Raw genomic sequence first — 26,894 nt, 5'->3', positions numbered from 1 at the left:
GGTGGTGGTGGTCCCTGATTGGGAAACAAACCAGGGCCACAGTGGCGAGAGTGCCATATCTTAACCACTAGACCACCAAGGCTAGCTGTATTTCAAAATACTGGGCTTATTTTATTATTTCTGCAATAAGGTCTACTAAGAATTATTCAGACATTAGCAGCTTTAAAAAAACCTTTTAGGGGCCAGCCCCGTGGCTTAGCGGTTAAGCGCGATCACTCTGCTACTGGCGGGCTGGGGTTTGGATCCTGGGCGCGCACCGACGCACCGTTTCTACCACCATGTTGAGGCCGCGTCCCACATACAGCAACTAGAAGGATGTGCAACTATGACATACAACTATCTACTGGGGCTTTGGGGGGAACAAAAAAGGGGGAGGATTGGCAATAGATGTTAGCTCAGAGCCGGTCTTCCTCAGCAAAAAGGAGGAGGATTAACATGGATGTTAGCTCAGGGCTGATCTTCCTCACACACACACACACACACACAAAAAAAACCCTTTTATTTTGAACTAATTTTAGACTTATAGAAATCTAAGTTGCAAAAATAGTAAAATGAGTTCTCTTATATTACTCACCCCACTTCCTCTAATGCAAACATTTTGCATAACTATAGTACAATTAACAAGAACAGTAAATTAACATTAGTACAGTATTATTAATAAGCTACAGACCTTATTTGAATTCTTAAAACGTCTGGCAGTTGAGTGGGCAAGGCTGTATTAATAATTTCTTTCACTACTATCAATATATGCCAAAAACCATTGTCTCATCCTTTGAGGATTAAAATTCCTTAAAGTTTTAAAGGAAAGACATAACTCTTTTAGATTATAGAGTTCATATTTATTATAACTCATCTAGGAACTCTTAGAGCAACGGTTTTCACATTTTGGTGTCTATAAAATTTATCAGAGATATTTGTCAAAAATACAACATCTTGGGGCTTGCCCCATGGAGTAGTGGTTAAATTTCCACGTGCTCTGCTTCGGCGGCCTGGGTTTGCCGGCTTGGATCCCAGATGTAGACCTACACTGCTCATCAGGCATGCTGTGGTGGTGACCCACATAAAAAATAGAGGAAGATTGGCATAGATGTTAGCTCAGGGTGAATCTTCCTCAAGCAAAAAAAAGAGGAAGATTGGCAACAATGTTAGCTTAGGGCTAATCTTCCTCAGCAAAAAAAAAAAACCAACACCTTGAGTCTCATCTCCAGACCCATATACAGTTGGTCTGGGGATCCTAGGAATCTGCATTTTAAAGAATTATTTGTTGGTAGATTACTCTTTGATAAACGGGCTTAACGGCAGATTTGGTAGAAATCGATGTGGTATATTGGAGGAGTTTTGAAAGGCCTGGCTGTCACCAATTATTTTTCAATTTGACTTTTGCCTTTTTTACAAAGAATCACTAACACTTTTTTTAAAGTTCTAATAGCAATTCTTGTATTTTACTACTAAAACACGCACGTATGACTTGGTGGAACACATAGGTTACCTAATGTTTTTCCTGATATAAATCGTAATTCTATCAGGTAAGGTGCAAGGGAGAATGGGAACAAGATGCAGGTCGGAACTCCAGTAGCCACAAACCCTATAAAGTGTCTTCAAGGCAGGAATATCAGTCCTGTTGGCAATCCAGCCTCTAGAGGTAGGAAGTAGATGGCTCACACAAAAAACTATACTAACTCCCAGTTAGTACAGCACTGAAATGTTTGTAGCTTTCCTTTTTTTTTTCTCAATCTCATATAAAGTACTATGCAAACACATATCAATTGTCAACCCTAACCTCCTTTGGTGCACATATTCTACATTTACCCATGTTCCTGCTGCATTGTCTTTCTATGTACCTACTAGCCACTCAGAAACTTTGCATGGCCAATCATATATTCTAATACAATAAGGTGCTATCTTAATAATAGGGCTATTATATTAATAATATCTTTTCATGTAAATGTAGAGAATTTAATGATTAAGTTTTGTGACATTCAAGAAATTCACAGAACATTTTCAAAGAAACAACTTGTAGCAGAAAGCAAGTAGAGCAACAATGCCTTTATCAACAATAAAATATTTCTCTTGTTAGTTCTAGCACTGCTGGTGATATAAACGAACAGATACTGATGACGTTCAGGTTTCTTCCTGCAAAAAGAAGCAGCCTGAGAAGAAACACAGAAGCTATTTTACAGTAGATACTAAAAGATCACACAACATCCATAAACGTAGATCCTTCTTCCCTTAATATTTTAGGTATTTAATTATTTTTATAAATTAATTTCTATTTCTTAGGTTTCTAAACCATACTAAACATGAGAATACTGAATCAAAAGTTTCTAGAATTTAAGTAGGAAGTATATTATTTGCTTATATCTCATATTTCCAGCAGTGTCTGGATAGTGAAGCCTATGTCTGAAGAGAGTATGGGAGGAGAATGAAATTGCTGCCTGTAAATTGGGAAGAGAAGATAGTATTGGTGGAAAATGGAGAAAAGTGTACTAGTTGCAATATCTTGCCTCACCATTTACTACTTATGTTAGGACTTGACAACAAAAAGCAGATTCTGAATTCTTTTGGATTTTTTTGGTGTTGGAAAGTTTTGATTCCCCATCAGCTAATGGAGATACCACTCCTTCAAAGGCAAGTGTCTAGAAGCCTTCCCAGGGAAACTCTTTTGTTTGTTTCACTTTTTTTGGTGCATTTTGTAAAAGTCAATTACAGAGATATCCCACTTAGGTCATTAAAATGCTTATTGGGTGACAAGATCCAAGAAACTCACAGGATAATTAAATAAAGCAAACATCACAAACATTGTTTCTACCTCTATTTTGTGGAAGCAGAATCATAGTAGTTGCAAAGGGTAGAATGACTGAAGGCTGTTTCTTACAGTTCTTCTGTCACGGAATGCAGACAGCCATTAATGAGCCATAACACAGGAGGGACTGAGTGTTTCTCAAAGAGCAATAAAATCCCTAAGTAGAAGGTTGCCAGTAAAAACAGCATCCAGCCCATGTTTACTTCCCTTTCTGCTCCCAAGAGGTTTTTTTCCAGTGGTTTCTACTGTTGCTTCCTTCTGCCTTCCACCTCTGCTTTCTTCCTACTTGAGCCTTCTGAGAGAAAAGAGATTAATGTCCAACAACTCCAAAAATGAAAAAAACAATTTTAGTAGGAGAATGTCATAAATTAGAAGTTTTGACCAGTGAAAAGTTTAAATTATAAATATCCTTTATATGGATCTTTCTTGTTTTAGAGTAATTAGTATTACAGGGAATGATTTCCAAAGAAAATTCTCAGATCTTCATTCAGACACTAGGTGATCTTCCTCTCAGTTATATACTTGGTTACAAATGAAATACAAGTTAATCCCTTGATTTTCATTTATTTTCTCTGTCCCTACACACCATCTAGTGGAAATGAGGGGGAATGACTTTATAATGAATCCTTTATATAGCATCATGTTGTTCATAATATATGCTCATCTGAATTTCTACTGTGTGTGAAGTACTATTCTAGCTCTAAATAGGAATGCAGAATGGAATAGCATAAAGCCCCCAGTCTCAATGATATTAGTCTATCAGGAAAGATAAAATGGTTTATAGTTATCAATCTCAGGTGTATTAAACATTTTAAGAGTTTTTTTGAGCAGAGATCAATTCCAGTTGGGAGCACTAAACTGCAAGCGGTTAGGATCATTCCACCAACAGGAGCCAGGAGACTTTTATAGAGAGGAAAGCAAAGCAAGGAAACAATTTGATTGGCTATAGCTTAAGCATTTGCCTTACAGCTTAAGTGTTTGGCTGTTTGTGATTGGTTGTCCTTAGGTTTTGACTTCTTAACCTTGAGGCATTTACAGGCTTAGGTTTTGGTTTGCTTATGTAGGCTACTAAGGAGAAGCACCTTCATCTAATGATCTCCTTATTTAATTAATTTAACAACAGGTAGCACCTGTTGGATAAATATAATTAAAAACAGGACTTTCTCCCAATCTAGAAATCCTGTCCACAAAAGTAGTAGAGAGAAAAGAAAGACTTTTATTATTGAATAAGTGTTACAGTAGAATGTGATGTGCATCACAGGCAATCCACTAAGACACTGCAGAAACAGAAAGAAATTTCACTCCCTTATATAGCCAAGCAGATACAACCCATTACGTAAGTGTTCTCAGGGTAAACAACACTGAGTCCTCAAGTAAGAGGACTTGACAGCACGGTTTGTCACACACAGTTCATCCTAACTTTACCTGGTAATTGGGGTGACCATTTGTGTTAGCTAATCAGCTTTATCCAGGTGAAAATGAAACTTCTCTTGTCTTTTTGACAGGAGGTTGTTTTGTAACTAGGAGCACGGTGCCTACTGAAGTTAGTTAGGCTCCTACCCTTCCACAGAAACTGGGAGATAGGGTTGTTATCTCCCATGATATTTACATTTCATAGAGATTGCTCTCAGGTCCTTAAGAAAGACATTCCTGGGTCATAAAGCAGACAAAAAGCCTACCTAGTCTTCTTATGTAACTTAGGTGCAGAAATGAACCAGCAATTGCTATAAGTTAAAAAATAAAACCATTGACACAGTGTCTTTAAGCATTTGTTGTTATCTTCTCTTTCCTGAACAAAAGTATGTTTTTTTGAGTGGAAGAATATTACATAGCTATTTCTTTTAACGTCTAATGCAGAGCTTGGCTTATGGTGGGTGCAATGGATGCTCAATGAGGATCAGTGGGCCATCTGTGTGATGTTTGCTTTGTAAGTGCCAAAAAAGGTGGAAGCAGGAATTAAAATAAGTCTTAAAAATAGTATTTCATTGTTCTTTTGGCTATTACTTCCTCTGAGTGTCTTTCGTATTAAAAATGACGCTTTAAACATAATTTGTTAATCAATAATCAATAAGGAAAACATAAGATATCCAATATGAGAATTTCAACTTTTAGCAATTTCAGTCTTTTATCTGCTGAAATATTAGTTAGATTTACTATAATTTTTTTAACCATTCCTATATTGATGGACATTTTAGCTCTTTCTAATTTCCTCTAATTAGTAGAATGCTACAGGGAACATACTTGTATTTGTTAGATTACGCTAAACTGTTGTAACGTACATACCAAAAATGCACAGTACCTCAAACATGATAGAATTTTATTTCTTGCTCACGTGATTGTCCGAGGCAGGTGTTCGAGGTCAGGTGGTGGCCCTGTCCTTTCAAGGACCCAGCATGCTTCTGTCATTGAGCTTTACCACCCATTAGGGACAATTCATTTTTTACATTCAGCCTGCAGAAGAAGAAAAAGATCATGGTGGAGGCACACTTGCTTTTCTTAAGAGCCCTGCACCAGAAGTGCAACACACATCAATTCTGCTTACATACCACTGGAGAGTAAATTAGTCACACACTCACACCTAAGTACAACAGTGGCTGGGAAGTACGCAGCTAGAAAAAGAATAGATTTTACTGGTAGTTATTAGTGTTAGAAGTATTACTGCCACAATACTTGTAACACATTTTTATGTATATTTGAAAATATTTATGTAGGATTAATATCTAGAAATGTTACTGCTGGGTTTTGATATATATTGCAAAATAATCCCATAGATAGATTTTAACACTCTACATAATGCATGATAATGCTTTCCTTGCATTCTCTTCAGCTCTGAACATTTTCAATCTTTTTTCCCCCAACTTGAAGAATAAAAATAATTTCCTAATGTTCTAGTGTGAATTTCCTTAACAATTAAGCTTTTTCAACTCCGTTAAGGCAAAGTAATTGCCCACAGATTTACTATTCATTCTACTTCTTCAGTGAATTTTGTGTTTATAGCATTTACTGTTTTGTTTCTAATGGGTTATTTGCCTTCTTCATATTGATGTGTTGGATCTCTTTATTTGTTATGGATAGTAATTCTTTTTCTTTTACTTATGCAGTTAGTCTTCTTTGCCAGTCTTTGACTTCTCATTTAACTTTTTAAATAACATTTATCATATTGCAGCTTTACTTTCTTAAGTTGTCAAACTCAGTTATTTTCCTTCATTACTTTTGGGTTTTGTGTTGTTATAAGAAACGTTTTATCTATATTGAGGTGTATGAGGAAGGCTGATACAAACTTGATTTGGCCTAAATTTTATTTGAACCAAAAAACCTGACTTATACTCTATTAAACATACATTGTACATCTGCTTTAATCATTATCCTAACATAAAGAATGCACTCTTTGAAAATAAGAATTGATGCCTCCCTTCTTATGATCCCAGTACTCTTTGGAGCTAAGTCTCCCTTCCCATGACACTAGGGTCATGTTGATCTGCTGTGGCTGTGCTAATCTGTAATGAACATCTCCTTGAACGCTTGAAGGAATGCATCCCTGTCGTGCTTGATGTATATATCTTTGTTTCGAAATGGCATATAACTGTGCTAACAATCACTCTTCTCTGAGCACTTTCTTCCCTTACAAAGTCTGCTCCTCCTAGGCTGTAGCTCTCCATTTTGGCTTGAATAAAACGTCTTTTCTTTGCTATAGAACTTAGTAAGAAGCTTAGTAAGACTTTCACACTCAAAAATGCATTAAAAGTTTTTCATATTCTTTTCTACTATTTTTGTTGTTTTCCCTTTTTTTACATTTAGCTTCTAAAAGTTATTTGTGGTGTAAGTGCACCTCAAAATGTAGCATTCAAGTGGTAAGAAAATACATAGGTTTTTGTTGTTGTTGTTGTTAATGAACACTAGGAAAACTATAGCCATGATCAAAGAAAAAGAGATTATTAAAAGGTACCAGAAAACTTTCAGTTAAATTATAATGATTTTCTTGTATAACATAAAAACAAATACAAATTCTGAAGTTAAAATCTCAGATTATTTTAGTAGAAGAAAGGAAAGTGTGCTAAATTTCTTCTTATAGATATTATTACGTCTAGATAATGATAGATAAATATGTTTAAAGTTTTACTACAGACTTAAGGGTAATCATTACATAAATTGAAAAAAGATGTAATTTCTAAACCACCCAATAAATTATAAAAAATAAAGAAATACACTCAATCCATTATAAAGCAGAAAATAATAAAAACAAATTAAGCATAGCAAAAGTCATAAAATAAGATGGCAGAAACAAGTTTAAACATATGAGTAAGATAATAAATATAAATGAGTTAAATTCTTTTAAGAATCATAAGTTCCCAGGAAATAGATTCTGTGACAGAGATTTGTGTATAGGTATTTATTGGGCAGTATTCATAGAAATAACACCTGTAAGAGAGTGAAGGAAGCAACATTGAGAAGAAGGAGAAGTTGCAACAAGATCTTCAACCGATGCCATACAGAACTCCAAAGCTGACATGTCCTGGTTGCTTAGACATGTCCTGACTTGAAGCAAAGACACTAGGGCTTTGAAACCAACTTCTCCTCTCACATTTATCAATTGTATTAGTCCTTTGGGGCTGCTATAACAGAATATCATAGACTGGTGGCTTAAAAACAATAGAAATTTATTTCTCACAGTTCTGAAGGCTAGGAAGTCCAAGATCACAGTACCAGTAGATTTGGTGCCTAGTGAGGGCTTGCTTCCTGGTTCATAGACTGCTATCTTCTCACTATGTCCTCATGTGGTGGAAAGGGCAAGGGGGCTCTCCAGTGTCTCTTTCATAATGACACTAATCCCATTCATGAGGGCTCTGCCTCCATGACCTAATCACCTACTAGGATTTCTATAAAAACTTTGTAACTGAGCTCTCTGCATCATCTCTTCCTTCCTTCCACACAACAGCTATTCTCTAGGCAAAGTGATCTCACTAAAACACAAAACTGGTTGGATCATTCCTCTGCTTAAAATGTCCAATGGCTGTCCATTGGTTTTTCTTTTTTTTTTTTTTGTGAGGGAGATCAGCCCTGAGCTAACATCCGTGCTAATCCTCCTCTTTTTGCTGAGGAAGACCAGCTCTGAGCTAACATCTATTGCCAATCCTCCTCCTTTTTTCTCCCCAAAGCCCCAGTAGATAGTTGTATGTCATAGTTGCACATCCTTCTAGTTGCTGTATGTGGGACGCGGCCTCAGCATGGCCGGAGAAGCGGTGTGTCGGTGCACGCCCGGGATCCGAACCCAGGCCACCAGCAGCGGAGTGCACGCTCTTAACCGCTAAGCCACGGGGCCGGCCCTCCATTGGTTTTTCAATGAAGAAATCCTTAACATGACCTACCAGGCCTAACAGAATCTGGCCCCTGACTACCCCTCAGTCTTATCTCAGGCCACTGTCTCTCACTCTTAATGCTAAAAGTCATATTAACTTTCCACCAGAGGATCTAGGGGAGAATCCATTCCCTGCCCTTTCTAGCTTCTTGTGGCTGTCACATTCCTTGGCTTGTGGTCATATCACTCCAATCTCTGCCTCTCTCTTCACATGGCCTTCTCCTCTTCTGTGTGTCTAATTTTCCTTTGTCTCTCTTTTGTAAGGACACTTGAGATTGGATTTAGAGCCCACTTGAATAATCAAGGATAATCTCCCTGTGGCAAGACGGTTAACTTAATCACACCTGCAAAGACCTTTTTTCCTTATAAGGTAACATTTCCAGATTCCAGGGATTAGGACCTGATATCTACAGGTGGCCATTATTCAGTCTACTACACTCTTCATATGAATCCACAATACACCCCACATGGAGTCATAGTAGCATACAGTCTGATTTTAGAGAGCAGAGAGGGACAATAATTTGGAAGTAGCAATGAGGAGCAAGGAGGACACCAACTCCACTTACAGAGACACTGGTAAAAGAAGTATGAGAGAAAGAACAGCCACCCCTTGAGAGGATGGCAAAGGAATCTGTGTACTGGAGGAAAGCAAGGTTCCCATTAGAGCAAGAAGATGAAGAGGATGTTTGGAGAAAAGATTGAGGACAAGAAGAATTTGCTGAAAACATACTGTGACTTCTAGATAACATCATAGCAGGCTTGAGGGAGTTGGAGAAAGGAATGAGAAAGACTCCTTTATGAGATAAGTATGAGCTGGGAGTTTAGAGGTTCCTCACGGGAGTGATGTGGACAGGGAAAAAGGGCAGGAGGGGATCAGCCCTTAAGGCAGTTTGTAGTGAGAAGCCTGAGAGAACTGAGGTTGAGGAGGAAGGAGGGTGGAAGATCCCCCAGGAATATAGGAAACAAATGAGGGAAATAATCAAAAACTGAGTCAAATCCTAATCAGAACTACTTGGGAAAGAAGAATTTCTTTTGCAATTGTTATTAGTTATACACACCCTATGAATTTATTAGTTTTGTTTTATTTTGATTTTTTAAATTAGTGATACTGCCAATAAAAAGTAATCTTATATTTAAAAATAAATATTACGACAGAATTAAATAAATTGCGCTCAGTGTGCCATTAAAAATAGCCTTTTTTTCCACAGAGAAATATGTAGATAGGACTCTAGATGGCGCTACTAACCTGGAAATCAGAGTTTAAGCCAGGAAAGAAAATCTGCCTCTCCAGGTGAAGTAATTCTGAGAGCACAATTAGAATATCTATCTATATATATATATATAAATATATATAAGAAGAGAATTCAATTGCTATTTGTGAAAGCACCGTTAAAAAAAAAAAACACGTGAAGTAGTCGAAACTGTCAGTATTTTCAAAAAGCTGAAAATATCTTGCAAGTCTCAAAAAATGTAGTATCTATAATTTGGGTAGTTCTTTCTACAATAACTTGGAAAATATTTGCTACTAAGGAGAAACTTAAAATGCTTAATTGCATGAAAAAAAATCACATTTATCACATAAATACATTCACAAATTTACAGCATAAAGTTTTGAGAGAAGTTTGATCACCAGCAGTGTATTTCAAATTTCACATGGTTAGCTAAATAAAAAAATGAACATTCATTTTCTTTTTATGAAAACTCCATTTGAAAAGTGAATTAGAATGCATATCTCTGGGACATGTCAGTTTTCTTTGAAAAAGTCGTTTGGTTGTTATAACAATATTTACATGTGTTACCAGCATATTTTATTTCTTTTATGCAAGTAATTTCTTTGATGGTAGATTAATTTTTCGTATCTTTTATATCTACTTCCACAACACCTTCCAAGATGTTCTGCAGTATAGTAAGTTTTCAGTTACACATTGTTGACAGGCTCTTCATTTTTCTTTCATACAGAAATAATTACTTTTTTCAATAGCTTACATATTAATTTTTTTCAGAAAATTTGATGTGAAGTATAACACATATAGAAAGGAACGCAGAAGACGAATGTACAGATCGGTGAATTATCATAAAGCAAATACCCATGTAATTACCACTTAGTCAAGAAATAGTACAGTGCCAGCATCCTAGAAGTCACGCCACCACACAAAAAATAATATTTCACCTCCAATCCATGAGCATTTTTCCTTCACAAAAGCAAACATTGCCCTGGACTAGATCTAGCAGTGTTTGAATGTTACAGAAAGGAAATCATGTAGTATATATTACTTTGTGTCTAATACTTTCATTTGTAAGATTCATCTGTGTTTCTGCATGTATCTGATTTTTTTTTACTTAAAGTGCTGTAGAACATTTTATTATATGAAAATACCACACTAATACAACAAAATCATATATATAACGTGAGTAGCCATTCTACTGCCGATGGACTTTTGGGTTGTTTACGCTTTGGGGCTATTACGAATAGTGTGGCCAGGAATGCTCTTGTATGTGGCTTTTGGTGCACATATGCATGCTGTTTCTGGTGGTTTACAACAGGAGTGGAATTGCTGGGTCATAAGGCATGTGCATATTTTGCTTTAGTGGAAACTGCCAAGCAGTTTCCCAAAGTGGCTGCAGCAATTTACACGCCCACCAATAGTGATTTAATAGCTCCTCTTCCTCACTAAACCTTGGCGTTATTACTTTTTTAGATTAAGCCATTTGGTCAAAATGTAGTGGTTTTAATTCCCCTTTCCCTCGTAACTAATAAGGATGAATATCCTTTCATATGATTATGGACATCCATATATCTTTTTTTTCTTACATGCCTATTAAAAATTTTTTTTTTGTTTCTACTGGGATGTCTGTGCTTTTCTTATTAATTTATAGCAATGTTTTATCTGTTCCAGACATAAGTATAAATGTATTACAAATATCTCTTCCACTCTGCCGCTTGCCTTTAACTTTCTTAATGGGTCCTTTGATAAACAAGAGTTCTAAATATACTCCAATTTATCACTTTTCTTTTATGGTTAATACTTTGTGTGTATTCTTTGTGTGAAAACTGCTTTCTTCAAGATCGTGAAGATCTTTTCCTAAATTTTCTTCTAAAAGATTTATTATTTTACCTTTCACATTAAGATCTATAATTTTCTTTAAGTAAAATGCAAGGTAGGGATCAAGTATCATTGTTTTTTTCATAAAGATATCCAATTTCAGACGTTAAGCATATATTTCCACCTAGGATGTTGCCTTTCAGGAGCCCAACTCAAAGCATAGTATGGTTACCAACCACCCTTACCCATAGCAAGCCCTGGATTCCAAATTTTTTTTTTTTTTGGTCAGGAAGATTGACCCTGAGCTAACATCTGTTGCCAATCCTCCTCTTTTTGCTTGAGAAAGGCTGGCCCTAACCTAACATCTGTGGCAATCTTCCTTTATTTTGTATTTGGGTCACCACCACAGCATTGCTTGATGAGTGGTGTAGGCCCGTGCCAGCGCCAAATTTAACCGCTATGTCACTGGGCTGGCCCCTGGATTCCAATTTTTGACCCTGTTGCCCTGATACTGCCAGACGCTCTCTTCAGCTTTTCAGGGTCCCAGCAGCCTCTTTCAGAGATGGCAGCTCCGATGGCAGGCTAACTCCTTTGGTTTATCTTCACCTAGATCTTGGCCCTGGAATTCTTAATTGTCCTGTTAGCTCTATGATCGCTTCAAAAGAATTTTTAACTATGTATTTTACCCATCTTTCCTACTATAATTTATCAAAAGTGTTGGTCTGAGTTGCTTAGTCCATCATTACTAGAAATATCAGTCCCATATATTTTTTTAAAATTAATCTTGATTTTATTACTCACTATCTATGTGAATTTTGATGAGTAATGAACTCTCTGAAGTTCAATGTCTTCATTTGTAAAGTGGATGTGATAATATTTATATCACAGAATTGTTGGAAAATTAATATGAAATAGTGTATATAAAAGCATTGGAAGAGTCAATATAAGGCTGCTAGTATACCTTCAATAAGTGGCAGCTATTATTTTTGTTACATTAGTGATGACAATGATTATTAAAGTCATGATAAGGACAGCAGTACTTCTGAGTAACTCTATCATGCTGTCCTGATCTTCTAATCTAAAAGGGATAAAAAAACAAGACCCATATATATGCTGCATACAAGAGACACACTTCAGACCTAAAGACACTCACAAACTGAAAGTGAAGGGATGGAAAAAGATACTCCACGCAAATGGCAATGAAAAGAAAGCTGGGGTAGCAGTACTCATATCAGACAAAATAGACTTTAAAAGAAAAACTGTAAAAAGAGACAAAGAAGGGCATTACATAATGATCAAGGGAACAATCCAACAAGAGGATATAACACTTGTAAATATCTACGCGCCCAATGTAGGTTCACCTAAATATATAAAGCAATTATTAACAGACATAAAAACAGAAATAGACAGTAACACAATAATAGTAGGGGACTTTAACACTCCACTTACACCAATGGATAGATCATCCAAACAGAAGATCAATAAGGAAACATTGGCCTTAAACGACACACTACAACAGATGGACCTAGTAGATATATGCAGAGCGTTCCATCCAAAAACCGAAGAACACACGTTCTTTTCAAAGGCACATGGAACATTCTCCAGGATTGATCACATATTAGGCCACAAAACAAGTCTCCATAAATTTAAGAAGATTGAAATAATACCAAGCATCTTTTCTGACCACAGCTGTATGAAACTAGAAATCAACTATAGGAAGAAAATCAGAAAAGCCACAAATACGTGGAGATTAAACAAAATGCTACTGAACAACGACTGGGTTAACGAAGAAATCAAAGAAGAAATCAAAAAATACCTGGAGACAAATGAAAATGAAAATACGACATGCCAGAATTTATGGGATACAGCAAAAGCAGTTCTAAGAGGGAAGTTTACAGCGATACAGGCCTATCTCAACAAACAAGAAAAATCTCAAATAAACAATCTAACAATGCACCTAAAGGAACTGGAAAAAGAAGAACAAACCAAGCCCAAAATCAGTAGAAGAAGGGAAATAATAAAAATCAGAGCAGAAATAAATGAAATAGAGACCAAAAACAATAGAAAAATTAATAAAACCAAGAGCTGGTTCTTTGAAAAGATCAACAAAATTGACAAACCTTTAGCTAGACTCACCAAGAAAAAAAGAGAGAAAGCACAAATAAGTAAAATCAGAAATGAAAGAGGAGAGGTTACAACAGACACCTCAGAAATACAAAAGATTATAACAGAATACTATGAATAGCTATATGCCAACCAATTCGACAATCTGGAAGAAATGGATAAATTCTTAGAATCATACAAGCTTCCAAAACTGGATCAAGAAGAAGTAGGGAATTTGAGTAGACCAATCACCAGTAAGGAGATCGAAACAGTAATCACAAACCTCCCCAAAAATAAAAGTCCAGGACCAGACGGCTTCCCTGGTGAATTCTACCAAACATTCAAAGAAGACTTAATACCTATCCTTCTCAAACTCTTCCAAAAAATTGAGGAGGGGGGGAAGCTCCCTAATTCATTCTACGAAGCTGACATTACCCTGATACCAAAACCAGACAAGGACAACACAAAAAAAAGAAAATTACAGGCCAATATCACTGATGAACATTGATGCAAAAATCCTCAATAAAATACTAGCAAATCGCATACAACAATACGTTAAAAAGATTATACACCATGATCAAGTGGGATTTATTCCAGGGATGCAGGGTTGGTTTAACATTTGCAAATCAATCAACGTAATACACCACATTAATAAAATGAAGAATAAAAATCACATGATCATCTCAATAGATGCAGAGAAAGCATTTGACAAGATACAGCATCCATTTATGATAAAAACTCTGAATAAAATGGGTATAGAAGGAAAGTACCTCAACATAATAAAGATCATATATGAGAAACCCACAGCTAATATCATCCTCAATGGTGAAAAACTGAAAGCCATCCCTCTAAGAACAGGAACCAGACAAGGATGCTCACTGTCACCACTCCTATTTAACATAGTACTGGAAGTCCTAGCCAGAGCAATCAGGCAAGAGAAAGAAATAAAAGGGATCCAAATTGGAAAGGAAGAAGTGAAACTGTCACTGTTTGCAGATGACATGATTTTATATATAGAAAACCCCAAAGAATCCACCAGAAAACTTTTAGAAGTAATAAACGAATATGGTAAAGTTGCAGGATACAAAATCAACATACAAAAATCAGTTGCATTTTTGTACACTAACAACGAAGTAGCAGAAAGAGAAATTAAGAATACCATCCCATTTACAATTGCAACAAAAAGAATAAAATACATAGGAATAAACTTAACCAAAGAGGTGAAAGATCTGTACACCGAAAACTATAAAACATTTCTGAAAGAAATTGAAGAAGACACAAAGAAATGGAAAGATATTCCGTGCTCTTGGATTGGAAGAATTAACATAGTTAAGATGTCCATACTTCCTAAAGCCATCTATAGATTCAATGCAATCCCTATCAAAGTTCCAACAACATTTTTCACAGAAATAGAACAAAGAATCCTAAAATTTATATGGAACAACAAAAGACCCCGAATAGCTAAAGGAATCCTGAGAAAAAAGAACAAAGCTGGAGGTATCACACTCCCTGATTTCAAAATATACTACAAAGCTGTAGTAACCAAAACAGCATGGTACTGGCACAAAAACAGACACACAGATGAATGGAATAGAATTGAAAGCCCAGAAATAAACCCACACATCTATGGACAGCTAATCTTTGACAAAGGAGCCAAGAACATACAATGGGGAAAAGAAAGTCTCTTCAACAAATGGTGTTGGGAAAACTGGATAGCCATATGCAAAAAAATGAAAGTAGACCCATACCTTACACCATACACAAAAATTAACTCCAAATGGATTAAAGACTTGAATGTAAGACCTGAAACTGTGAAACTTCTAGAAGAAAACATAGGCAGTACGCTCTTCGACATCAGTCTTAGCAACATCTTCTCAAACACCACGTCTGACCGGGCAAGAGAAACAATAGAAAAAATAAACCAATGGGACTACATCAAACTCAAAAGCTTCTGCACAGCAAAGGAAACCATCAACAAAACGAAAAGACAACCTAACAATTGGGAGAAGATATTTGCAAACCATACTTCTGATAAGGGCTTAATCTCCAAAATATGTAAAGAACTCATGCATCTTACCAACAAAAAAACTACCAACCCAATTAAAAAATGGGCAAAGGACCTGAACAGACATTTCTCCAATGAAGATATACAGATGGCCAACAGACACAGGAAAAGATGTTCAAAATCATTAACTATCAGGGAAATGCAAATCAAAACTACAATGAGATATCACCTGACGCCCGTCAGAATGGCTATAATTAACAAGACAGGAAACAACATGTGTTGGAGAGGATGTGGAGAGAAGGGAACTCTCATACACTGCTGGTGGGAGTGCAAACTGGTGCAGCCACTGTGGAAAACAGTATGGAGATTCCTCAAAAAATCAAGGATAGAACTACCATATGATCCAGCCATCCCACTGCTGGGTATTTATCCAAAGAACTTGAAAACACCAATTTGTAAAGGTACATGCACCCATGTGTTCATTGCAGCGTTATTCACAATAGCCAAGACTTGGAAGCAACCTAAGTGCCCATCAAGTGACGAATGGATAAAGAAGCTGTGGTATATATACACAATGGAATACTACTCAGCCATAAGAAATGATGAAATCCAGCCATTTGTGACATCTTGGATGGACATTGAGGGTATAATGCAAAATGAAATAAGTCAGAGGGAGAAGGTCAAATACCGCATGATTTCCTTCATTAAGTAGTAGATAATAACAACAATAAACAAACACATAGGGACAGAGATTGGATTGGTGGTTACCAGAGGGGAAGGGGGGAGGGAGGAGGGTGAAAGGGATAATTCAGTACATGTGTGTGGTGATGGGTTGTAATTAGTATTTTGGTGGTGAACATGATGTAATCTATGCAGAAATAGAAGTACAATGATGTACACCTGAAATTTTTACAATGTTATAAACCAATGTTACTGCAATAAACAAAAAATTAAAAAAAAAAAGGGATATCAGGCCAATCTGACAACATTTATTTTAAGTGAACCAAGATAGGCTTCATGTAATGATTGGTTCCAATTTTTAGATTTGCCCATGCCATACTTTTAATAATTTATTCTGTATTTCTTTTCAGACTCAGTGGCAAATGATTTTCAATACCAGCTTTTCTTAGTAAAAAAAACTGTATCTCCACTCTTGTATTTCTCTCATTTTATGATTCATCAAAATTTCATAAACAATAGCTATAACACTGTAGCAGTTTCACTTGTGAGTACTCTTGGTACCTAGGGATATAGTTCATCTTACAAAAAGACTGAAACTCACTGAGTAGTAATTTGGTCTCTAACAATCTTTTTCTTAATGTTGGGTTTCAGTTCACTATATTACAAGGGTTGGCAAGGCACATTAATCTTCCCTCAATTTTCCTTAGTAGGAAGAGCTTATATAATCAAACTATATTTTCAGCAACAAAAATTACCAATGCATAAGAAATGGTTTTAATCTAGAGGATTTATAAGAAGTAGGCAGTCAAGTGTCAGAATATTTGAATTTGATACATATAAATCACCTATTGACAAGGTTACCCAGGTTCCTTGAGAATATGAAGGTAGTTTCCTACTTCTGGACTCACGCATTCTATACACAGGGAAGAGGGTAGCTCCGTTTCTAACTAAATGACATCTTGGTCAGAAAAATATCTCATGAGCTTGATAAATACGAAACAGTTCCCTAGAGCTGGATCATGGTGGACATTATTGATAAAACTGAGCTTCTGAATTTGCTATTTTGAGAGGTAGATCCTGTTAGAAGTGAGTTTATCAAGGGACAGTGTAATTAAAAAGGCCTCTGGGGCCTGCCTGGTGGTGCACCGGTTGAGTGTGCGCGCTCTGCTTTGGCGGCCGCGGGTTTGCACGCTTGGACTCGGTCACCACTGACGCACTGCTTATTGGGCCATGCTGTGGCGGCGTCCCATATAAAGTAGAGGAGGATGGACACAGATGTTAGCCCAGGGCCAGTCTTCCTCAGCAAAAATAGGAGGATTGGCATCGGATGTTAGCTCAGGGCTAGTCTTCCTCACACACACACAAAAAAAGGCCTCTATTAGCTCACCAGCCAAGCTAACCCAAAATGTTATTGCAAATGCAAAATAAAATAGTATAATAAGAACCAAATACTATGTGGGAATAAATAAGCAATAGAAAGAAGGCAGAAAAGATGCTTGCTTCCTGTTCCGTGTTGTAGGAATCAGATGACCTATAAGTGCTTAATGAGAAAGTGGAAAGCATGGAAAATTAGCATAAGACATAAACTTTACACTTTGGGACCTTATAATCTACTTTGTGAAACAAGTAAGGCACAAATAGAACAATAAATAATAATTAGTTTTTATGAGGTATGTGTAATTTTGTCACAGAAAATAATGAGATTAATGTGGGCCAGACTTATTGTAGAAGGTTCAGTAGAAAGTCTTAAGGTGGGTTTGAAGGATTTTGATGAGTTTGAAAAGAAATGTCTCTAGATGCAAATGCCATGGTAAAGCTTTTGGGGAAAATATAAACCCAGGAAGAGGAAGTGCTGTCATGGTGTGAATAAGTCCAGTTGCTACAGAGCGTTTGATTAAGCCTTATCCAAGCTGACGTTGAGACTTCATGGTTGAAGTCTCATGCAGGGACATGCAGTCCATGGGAGTGTCCTTGGAACAAATGTACGTTCTATAACTCACTCATTTAAAGAATGATGATTCAACAAGACCATAAATATAATATGACATCTGCGCTTTTCCTTTATAACTGACAGGACTTTTGAGGTTATGGGGGCGAGAGGAGAAAAATGGCATAAGTATTGATATTTTAGGCTTTATTCAAGATGAAAGAAAGGCTTATCCTGTTTCAGCTGCAACGTTGTCCATCCATGGAAAGTTGGAGAACCACACCAGTCCACAGTTGCTATTTCTGATATTAGAAGCAAATCAAAAGGAAGAAGGGATGTATATGAGGTGATTGATATCTAATATAAATACCTTATATATATGAGTTTCAAATCTTTAAGTCATTTAAAAAAGAGAAATTGACTGTAAATATAAAATCTGTATTAGTAACAGATGATATTTCTGTTAGCTGTTTCCACAGATAAATTCCTGAATCTCAGTGAGTTGGTAAAATGAAAGTTTGTTTCAAGTTTATGCAAAATCCAAAATATGGTAAGCTGGAAGGCCAGGATGCAATCCTTATAGTAGTGTTCTAGTCAGTTTTGGCAACATGAATTTTTTTTCCTAGGAATTTGTTGACTTCATATAAATTTTTAAATTTATTTGCAATAAAATAGTTATTTCTTAACTTGTTTTATAAGGCCAACATAACTTTGATTACAAAACTTAACAATGACATTAAAAGACAGAAAAATTATGTCATTCTCTCTTAGAAGCATGAATGCAAAAATCTTAAACAAAATAGCATGTGAAACCCTGTGATATATAAAATGTATATAAATTGCAGTCAAGTTGGGATTACTTCAGAAACACAAGGTTAGTTTGACATTTAAATATCAATCAATGTAATTCACAACATTGATCAAATAGAGGTAGAAAAAATACGATTATCTCAATAAACGCAAAGAAAAACATTTGATAAAATTGAAAATTCATTTATTATAAAACAAACTAAAAATGAAAGAGAACTTCCTTAATCTGACAAAGTGACAGCAAACATCCTATTTAATGGTAAAGTACTGAAAGCCTTTCCCTTAAATTGGGAACATGAGAAGGACGTCAGCTATCACCACTCTATTTAATAGTGTACTAGAGTTCTACGACATAGGGTAAAATAATCAATCAGCCAATCAAACAAAACAAAATAAAAAAATATAAGCAATGGAAAGAAGGTAATAATACTGTTCTTATTTGCAGATGACATGATAATGTAGGTGTATTCTAAAAATCCAAAAGAATATCTGAATAGAAAAAATAAAATTAATAAATGAATCAAACAAGTTTTCTCAATACAAGGTCAATATACAAAAGTCAATTGTATTTCTATATGCCAGCAACAAATATAATATTAAAGAATAAACATTTACAATAGGATAAAATAAACTAAATATGTAAGATTGAATCTAGGTAAACATCTACAAGACTTCTACTCCGACACTTATAAAACACTATTGAGAGAAAATCTAAATAAATGGAGAATGTACCAAGTTCATGGATTGGAAACCTAAGTATTTTAAGAAGTCAATTCTCCCCCAATTGATCTATAGATTCAACACTATATCAACAAAATTCTAGAAATTGATCAGATGATGTTAAAAATTATGAGGAAATGAAATGGACTAAAAATAACCAAGACAACTTTGAAAAAGGAAAACAAATATGGACTTACACACAAGATATCAAGACATTCTATAACTTCAATAACTAACGCAGTGGGATATGGCACAGTAACAGAAAAACAAGTCAAAGAAACAATAAAAAGTTCAGAAATAGACCTTTCTTTTTATTATACTTGATTTATAGCAGAGGTGGCACCATGGTGCAGAGGATAACGGATTGCGGGTGTACATTTTCAGTAAGATGTGCAGGGTCAATTAATAGTCATCTGGAAAAAGTAAATACATCTTTACTCCTACTTCATAATGTACACAAAAATGAATTCCATGTGAATTTTTGATCTAAGTGCAAATGGTAACATTAAAGTTTCTAGAAGAAAATAATGGGAGAATATCTTTATGAAAGGCAAAGAATTTTTCAACAGACTACATACCAGTACAAATGAAATACTAACCTTAAAAGGAAATATTGATAAATTTTAAACTAAAATTAAGAAATTCTGTTTTTTAAAAGTCACCAATAATGAGTACTACCTCCAGTAATGGCAAAGTATCTTATATTGAACCTTTCTAGATTTAATTATTATAAACTTTGTAAAAAATAGGAAAACCAATCACATGAAGGCAGTGGAGAGTGACCAAAAACCAGCAAAAACTGGAGGATAGTCAATCCATGTAGGAAAGGAACTATGCCGGGTGATATTTACACATACATGGTTTCTTGCCAGAGGGCATCGGCCTGTTCAGGGGACATAGGGCAGCTAAAAAGTCAAGCAGAAAGCTACAGTCTTGCTGGCTTTAGTAGTCTGAACAAAAAGATTGGGGCTGCAGTATGGCTTAAAAGTAAAAGAGAAAATCCTGCAGTGGTAAAATACTAACTCCAAGTAGACTATGATAAGTATGTATATTTTTAGTTCCTAGGGTAATCATTAAAATGTAATGAAAAAAAGAAGATTAAGGGCCGGCCCCGTGGCTTAGTGGTTAAGTGCGCGCGCTCTGCTACTGGCGGCCCGGGTTCGGATCCCGGGCGCGCACCGACGCACCGCTTCTCCGGCCATGCTGAGGCCGTGTCCCACGTACAGCAACTGGAAGGATGTGCAACTATGACATACAACTATCTACTGGGGCTTTGGGGAAAAAAAAAAAGGAGGAGGATTGGCAATAGATGTTAGCTCAGGGCTGGTCTTCCTCAGCAAAAAGAGGAGGATTAGCATGGATGTTAGCTCAAGGCTGATCTTCCTCACAAAAAAAAAAAAAAAAAAAAATTTAAAAAAAAAAAAAAAAAAAAGAAGATTAAGATATTGTTTGTTAAATTAAGTCCTTATGTTAAAACTTAGATAAAATAATACAAATAAAACATAGAAATACGAAAGCAGGTGAGGGAAAAATGTAATTGAAGTTTTTAAAAATGATCTATAAAAAAGTCAGGACAAGAGAAAAGTACACAACTTCTCTCTAAAAAAGTACTCTACCTTAATGGAGAAAAGGAAGAAGTATGGTAAGAGGCCAGGAGTGTTTAGAAAACTAGAAATAAATTACCAAAATCACTTCAATTTTATTTAAACTTTTTTGCAAAAGTGAGATCATTAGAGCAGTTCTTTCAAAAACAAAAGGAGTTTTCGATTTGTATATATTTTTTGGAGAAAAAATAAAAAGAAACAAATGATGTTTATAATGAAAACTAACTTGAATTTTATGAACTAGTATTTCTTATCTAACTCAATGTGTGTGTATGTATGTGGGTTCTACTTTTGTAACTCTGAAATTGTCTCAAAAGTCATAAGCTTTCTATATTAATGTAAGCTAGGGATTAAAAATTATAAATTCAGATTCCTAATGACAGCTTAAATAACAAAACCATTCTTTTTTACGTTTAAAGCAGGGGGAAAACAATATATGAAATGTGCAGCTTATCATAGAGGAGAGTCATGTTCTAGGTTAAACTCATCCCAACCTGGTTATTTGATAAGCACGGTCTCTATTTATTTACTTGTGTTAACAAATATTCCATATCTTTAACTTGTTTTGATACAAAGAGAAATGATTGATAACCAGAACTGAATAACGGCAACAAAATCTGAAAGTAAAAAATAAAACTTTAAAGTTTAAATGAAAATACAGGGAAATTCTTTGAAGAAATCTAGATGAGAAAGATTTCTTAGCATTTTATGGCTCATAGTATGATAAATTAGACTACTAAGAATTTTAAAAATACCCTGTGCATGAAAAGATCCCATTAAATAATGAATGTCAAGTTGCACCCAGAGAATAGATGATTACTACATAGGTGAACAGACTTGGTTAACATCCAGTATATATATTGAAATGATATAATGATTATGTGATATTTCTTTTTTAGTCTGTTAATGTGATGGTTTGCATTAATTAATTTAAAATGTTGAACCAGCCTTTCATACCTGGGATAAATCCTACTTGGTCGTGGTGTATAATTCTTTTTATACTTTTTTGGATTCAATTTGCTGATATTTTGTTGAGGATTTTTGCATCTATGTTCATGAGAGATATTGACCTGTAATTTTCTTTTCTTACAATGTCTACGTCTGGTTTTGGTTTTAGGGTAATGCCGGCCTCATAGAGTAAGTTAGGAAGTATTTTCTCTGCTTCTGGCCTCTGCAGGAGATTGTAGAAAGTTGGTTTAATCTCTTCTTTAAATGTTTGGTAGAATTCACTAGTTTTTAATTATTGGAAGATTTTAAATTACTAATTCAATTTCTGTAATATATATAAGCTTATTCATATTATCTATTTCTTCTTGTGTAAGTTTTGGCAGATTGTGTCTTTTAAGGAATTGGTCCATTTCATTTAGACTATCAAATTTGTGAGTATAGACTTGTTCGCGGTATTCCTTTATTACCCTTTTAAGGTCCATGGGATTTGTAGTGATGTCCCCTCTTTCATTTCTGATATTAGTAATTTGTATCCTCTCTTTTTTTCTTAGTTAGCATGGCTAGAGGCTTGCTGATTTTACTGATCTTTTCAAAGAACCATCTTTTGGTTTAATTGATTTTCTCCATTTATTTCCTGTTTTCAATTTCATTGAATTCTGCTCTAGTTATTATTGTTTCTTTTCTTCTGCTTACTTTGGATTCAGTTTGCTCTTTCTTTCTAGTTTCCTAAACTGGAAATGTAGATTACTGATTTGAAGTCTGTCTTCTTTTCTAATATATGCATTCAATGCTATAAATTTCCCTCTAACCACTGCTTTCACTGCATCCCACAAATTTTGATAAGTTCTCTTTTCATTTTCATTTAGTTCAAAATGTTTTTAAATTTCTCTTTGACCCATGTGTTATTTAGAAGCATGTTGTTTAATCTCCACATAATTTGGGATTTTCAATTATCTTTCTGTTATTGATTTCTAGTTTAATTCCGTTGTGGTCTGAGAGCAGACATTGTATGATTTCTGTTCTTTTAACTTTGTTAAGGTGTGTTTTATGGCCCAGAATGTGATCTATCTTGGTGAATATTCTGTGTGATCTTGAGAGGAATATGTATTCTGCTGTTGTTAGATGTCAGTTATCTCCAGTTGACTGATGGTGTTGAGTTCAACTAATGTCTTGACTGATTTTCCACCTGCTGGATCTGTCGATTTCTGCTAGAGGGGTGAAGTCTCCAACTATGATAATAGATTTATCTATTTCTCTTTGTAGTTCTACCAGTTTTTGCCTCATGTAATTTGACACTCTGTTGTAGGTGCATGTGCATTAAGGGTTGTTATGTCCCATCAAAGGCATTCTTCATTTCTGTTATAGTGTTTTTTATCTCTAGCATTTCTTTTTGTTTTTTTCTATAGAATTTCCATCTCTCTGCTTACTTTTCCCATCTGTTCTTGCATGCTGCCTATTTTATCCATTAGATCCCTTGGCATACTAATCACAGTTGTTTAAAACTCCTGGTCTGATAATTTCAACATCCCTGCTGTGTCTGGTTCTGATGTTTGTTCTGTTTTTTGCTTTTTGGCATGCCTTGTAATTTTTTCTCAATAGCCAGACATGATGTACTGGATAAAAGGAACTGCTATCAACAGGACTTTAATAATGTGGTGGTAAGGTGTAGTGGGGAGGAGATGTGTTCTATAGTTCTACAGTTAGGTCTAGTCTTCTAGTGAGCCTAAGCACCTCTGGGCTGTGAACTTCACAAGTGTTTCTCAGTTTTTTTTCCCTGTTCTTAGGTGGGACAGGATGGTTAGAATGGTCTGAAGTTGAGTATTTCCCTTCCCCAGGTCAGTTAGGCTCTGATAATACCTCAACACGTTAGGCTATGGTTAACTGGTTATCCACGAGGGCATGCCTTGTTAAGAATAGAGTGCTCTGGAATATTTCAAAATAGTTCCTTTTTCTCTCCCCTTACCAGAAGCTCAAAGTGATTTTTCTTTGATATTTATTGAGGGAACCTGGTTGAGTGTCTGGAGGTAACTCTCACAATATTGTGGGCACCCCCCAATAACTGGGTCCCGTTGGATTTTTTAACTGTCAGAGTTGTCAGCATTGAACCTCTAGCAATTTATCGATTACAGTTTAGGTTTTCCTGTCCCGGTGCTGGTTTCTACAGTGGTTTCTGCTCCTGAGTCTTGACTCAGATAAGTCAAGACTCGCTATATTCACATGTCTGTCTCTCCCACAGGGCAGTTTGCCCTGTGTCCTCCTCTCTGTTATGGAGCCAAGAAGAGCTGTTGATTTCTCAGTATGTTCATTTCTCAGTCTGTTCAGCTTTGAACTCATTAGAATGTTCAAAGGATGGTGTGGCAACTTCTAAGCTCCTTACACGCAGAACTGCAAAATCCACTATATAGAGGGAATTCACATATATCCATAAGAAAAAAGATAAACGACCCAATAGAAAAAAATATGCTAAATTTATGAACAGGATTCTCAAAAAAGGAAACCCAGAACCCCCCAAAAATATGTGAAATGATAATCATTCTTCCTAGTAATTAGGGAAATGCAAATGTAAACCACAATGAAATGGGATTTCATTTATATCAGAATAATGGCAATGTTAGTTATATAAAATTGATACCTTATGAAACGTCATTTGTCAGAAACTTCCACCTAGTTGTAGGTGGTTTCAATTAAGGAGGAAGAAGCCAGTATAATAGAATTGGTCAAATACAGAGTTAGGATTATCCCAATTTACCGTAAAGCTGTTTCTTGGGTGTACCTTTTAGGTAACCAATCCAAGACTATTATTTTTTTCTAAATAGCCAAGTCAAGGAGGTTTGTTATTCCCTGGATGACTCCTATCTTGAAACCATAGAAATATGACAGTCATTAACTCTAGTCAGACAAGTTTCATCTTACTTGTTCTCTGCTTTTCACCCAGCCCATAAAAACAAACCAACCAATACTGGATGTAGCACATAAACTTATGAAACATCTATCACCTTATAAACTACACCAGAAGATCTTTAGTTTCTTTATTACTATCATCGTTGTCATCATCATTGTCATCACCACCATTGTCCCTGACACCACCACAACAATCAGATATTGAGTACAGGTAAATGGGATTTTATTTGGGAGATTAAGTCTACAAAACCTAACAAGTTGCTACAGAATATCTTCTAGCTTTTTGTTAAATGATTGGTTTCTATAATTTAGATTTTTATTTCTGAACACTGTAAAGAAATGTGCTATTGTTTCTGCCCTGCAAAGTCTCTGGGCAAGTTTCAGAAAGTTGGAGAAAAAGAATCAAATTTTAGCAAAATTTTGCTTACTTTTTTTAAATAACCATTCATAAGAAAACTACCATTTTTGTTCTCTAGTAATGTAATTGAAATCATATCATCTAATCTAAAATTTTTTTTAGAAATTAAAAAATCTGAATGCCTCTATAGATTTTTGAAATAATGTACTTTACAACACATATCCTGAATTAGCAACTGGCAAACTGCAGGAGGCCCTCAAAACTTCATGGGTTTTCAAGTGAGTTCCCTTCCGTAGGCTATCTGCTTCTCTAGAGTTCCAGGAGAAAGTTGGAGGCGGAGGCCATTCAACTCATTTGATCATTAATTTCTCTATTCCTTATTTACAACTATCTCTCTAGTGATTTAAAGTCCTCTCTCTATATATATAAAAGGTTTATCTTTACAAAATTTGGGGAATTTTGCACTGGAATCTTGCACTTATCACTCTTCACTATGTTACAGAATTCAGAAGCATCTAATTCAAATGGTCTGTAAATGAAGTTCTGATAAATGAAAATTACAATTTGCTATGCTTTGCAGTTTAACTGCTAACGCAATATCAGAATGTGGTTATAGGGAAATCTAATCTAGGAAATGATCCCTGGTATGGACCAGGGGGATAAATTATAGTGAGAGTGATGCTTTAAAATTGTGAATAATATAGTTACCATCATTTTTATCAACATTATTAGTGTAATTTGATTAAAGTGAATGGAAGATTACGTCAGAGCAACATTGAGCCCTTACTTGAAGTAGATTCAATCCAAAAGTGAGGCAATTATAGTTTAGTTAAGTATATGGGGTTGGTTAAATTCATTGAAGATTAATTTTTAACTTATTTTCTTGTTAAATGAAGAGTTCATCCCAGAATGCAAATTCCTACCTTTAAAAAAAAACTATGGCCAAAAATTAATTTGGTAAATGAGAGAGTAAGTTGTTTTAAGAATGGAACTTTTTTGATATTTAGAACATGATTTTAACAATTTCAGCTATTATTCAAAAATAATAATCAATTCCTAGATTCCATGCATCACATTTACTAAAGGAAGGGTTGAATAAATCATAAATTACTGTGATCTTTTAGACATAAAAGAATCTCTTTAAATGTTTATGACAGGAAGAAATCCATAATGAGAGGAAAAAAGCCATATCAGTGCTATAGTCAACAATATGTACTCTTTAGAACTTTCCAGAGCATCTAAAGGGGGCTTTCAAAGAAAAACATTTTATAAGGCATAATGTAGTGACTATTTGTATAGAAACCATCTCAGCCACTTTAGAATCACTATTCCAGCCATATCGTGTTTGAGTCCCTCAAACTAGTGTGCATGTCTCAGAAACACTAAGCTATCAGACTAAGTTACAAATGTCTACTCCAAAACAAATTTGAGACCTCACTATCACAGTGAACTTTTCTAGTCACTAGAAGAAACATATTATCAGATAGTAATAAGGTTATAAATATTGCTATTAATTACCTTAATTGCATACACTTTTTAAAGTGTGATTCATTAATATAAGAAACACGTGTGCTTATCGACTTTTTGCACTGAGAATGAGATTAAACAACAGAATTCCAGTATGAAAGGATTCA

General features: G+C 35.3%; 1 protein-coding gene across 1 annotated transcript in view; it reads left to right on the top strand.

The window, feature by feature from the left end:
* The first annotated feature begins 1,554 nt into the window (after window positions 1-1,554).
* Window positions 1,555-26,894, top strand: part of LOC101397803 (transmembrane protease serine 11B) — a 38,281-nt gene continuing 12,941 nt past the window's right edge. Inside the window, 2 exon segments of the mRNA XM_004419222.3 lie at window positions 1,555-1,642; window positions 18,067-18,265. Coding sequence (XP_004419279.1) covers window positions 1,555-1,642; window positions 18,067-18,265 — 287 coding nt within the window.

The sequence above is a fragment of the Ceratotherium simum genome, chromosome 8, assembly GCF_057802395.1.
Source record: "Ceratotherium simum simum isolate JZ-2026a chromosome 8, ASM5780239v1, whole genome shotgun sequence".
In the NCBI taxonomy this organism is placed as follows: domain Eukaryota; kingdom Metazoa; phylum Chordata; class Mammalia; order Perissodactyla; family Rhinocerotidae; genus Ceratotherium; species Ceratotherium simum.
Note: the sequence above shows the minus strand (reverse complement) of the source record. Positions and strands in the feature narration are given on the sequence as shown.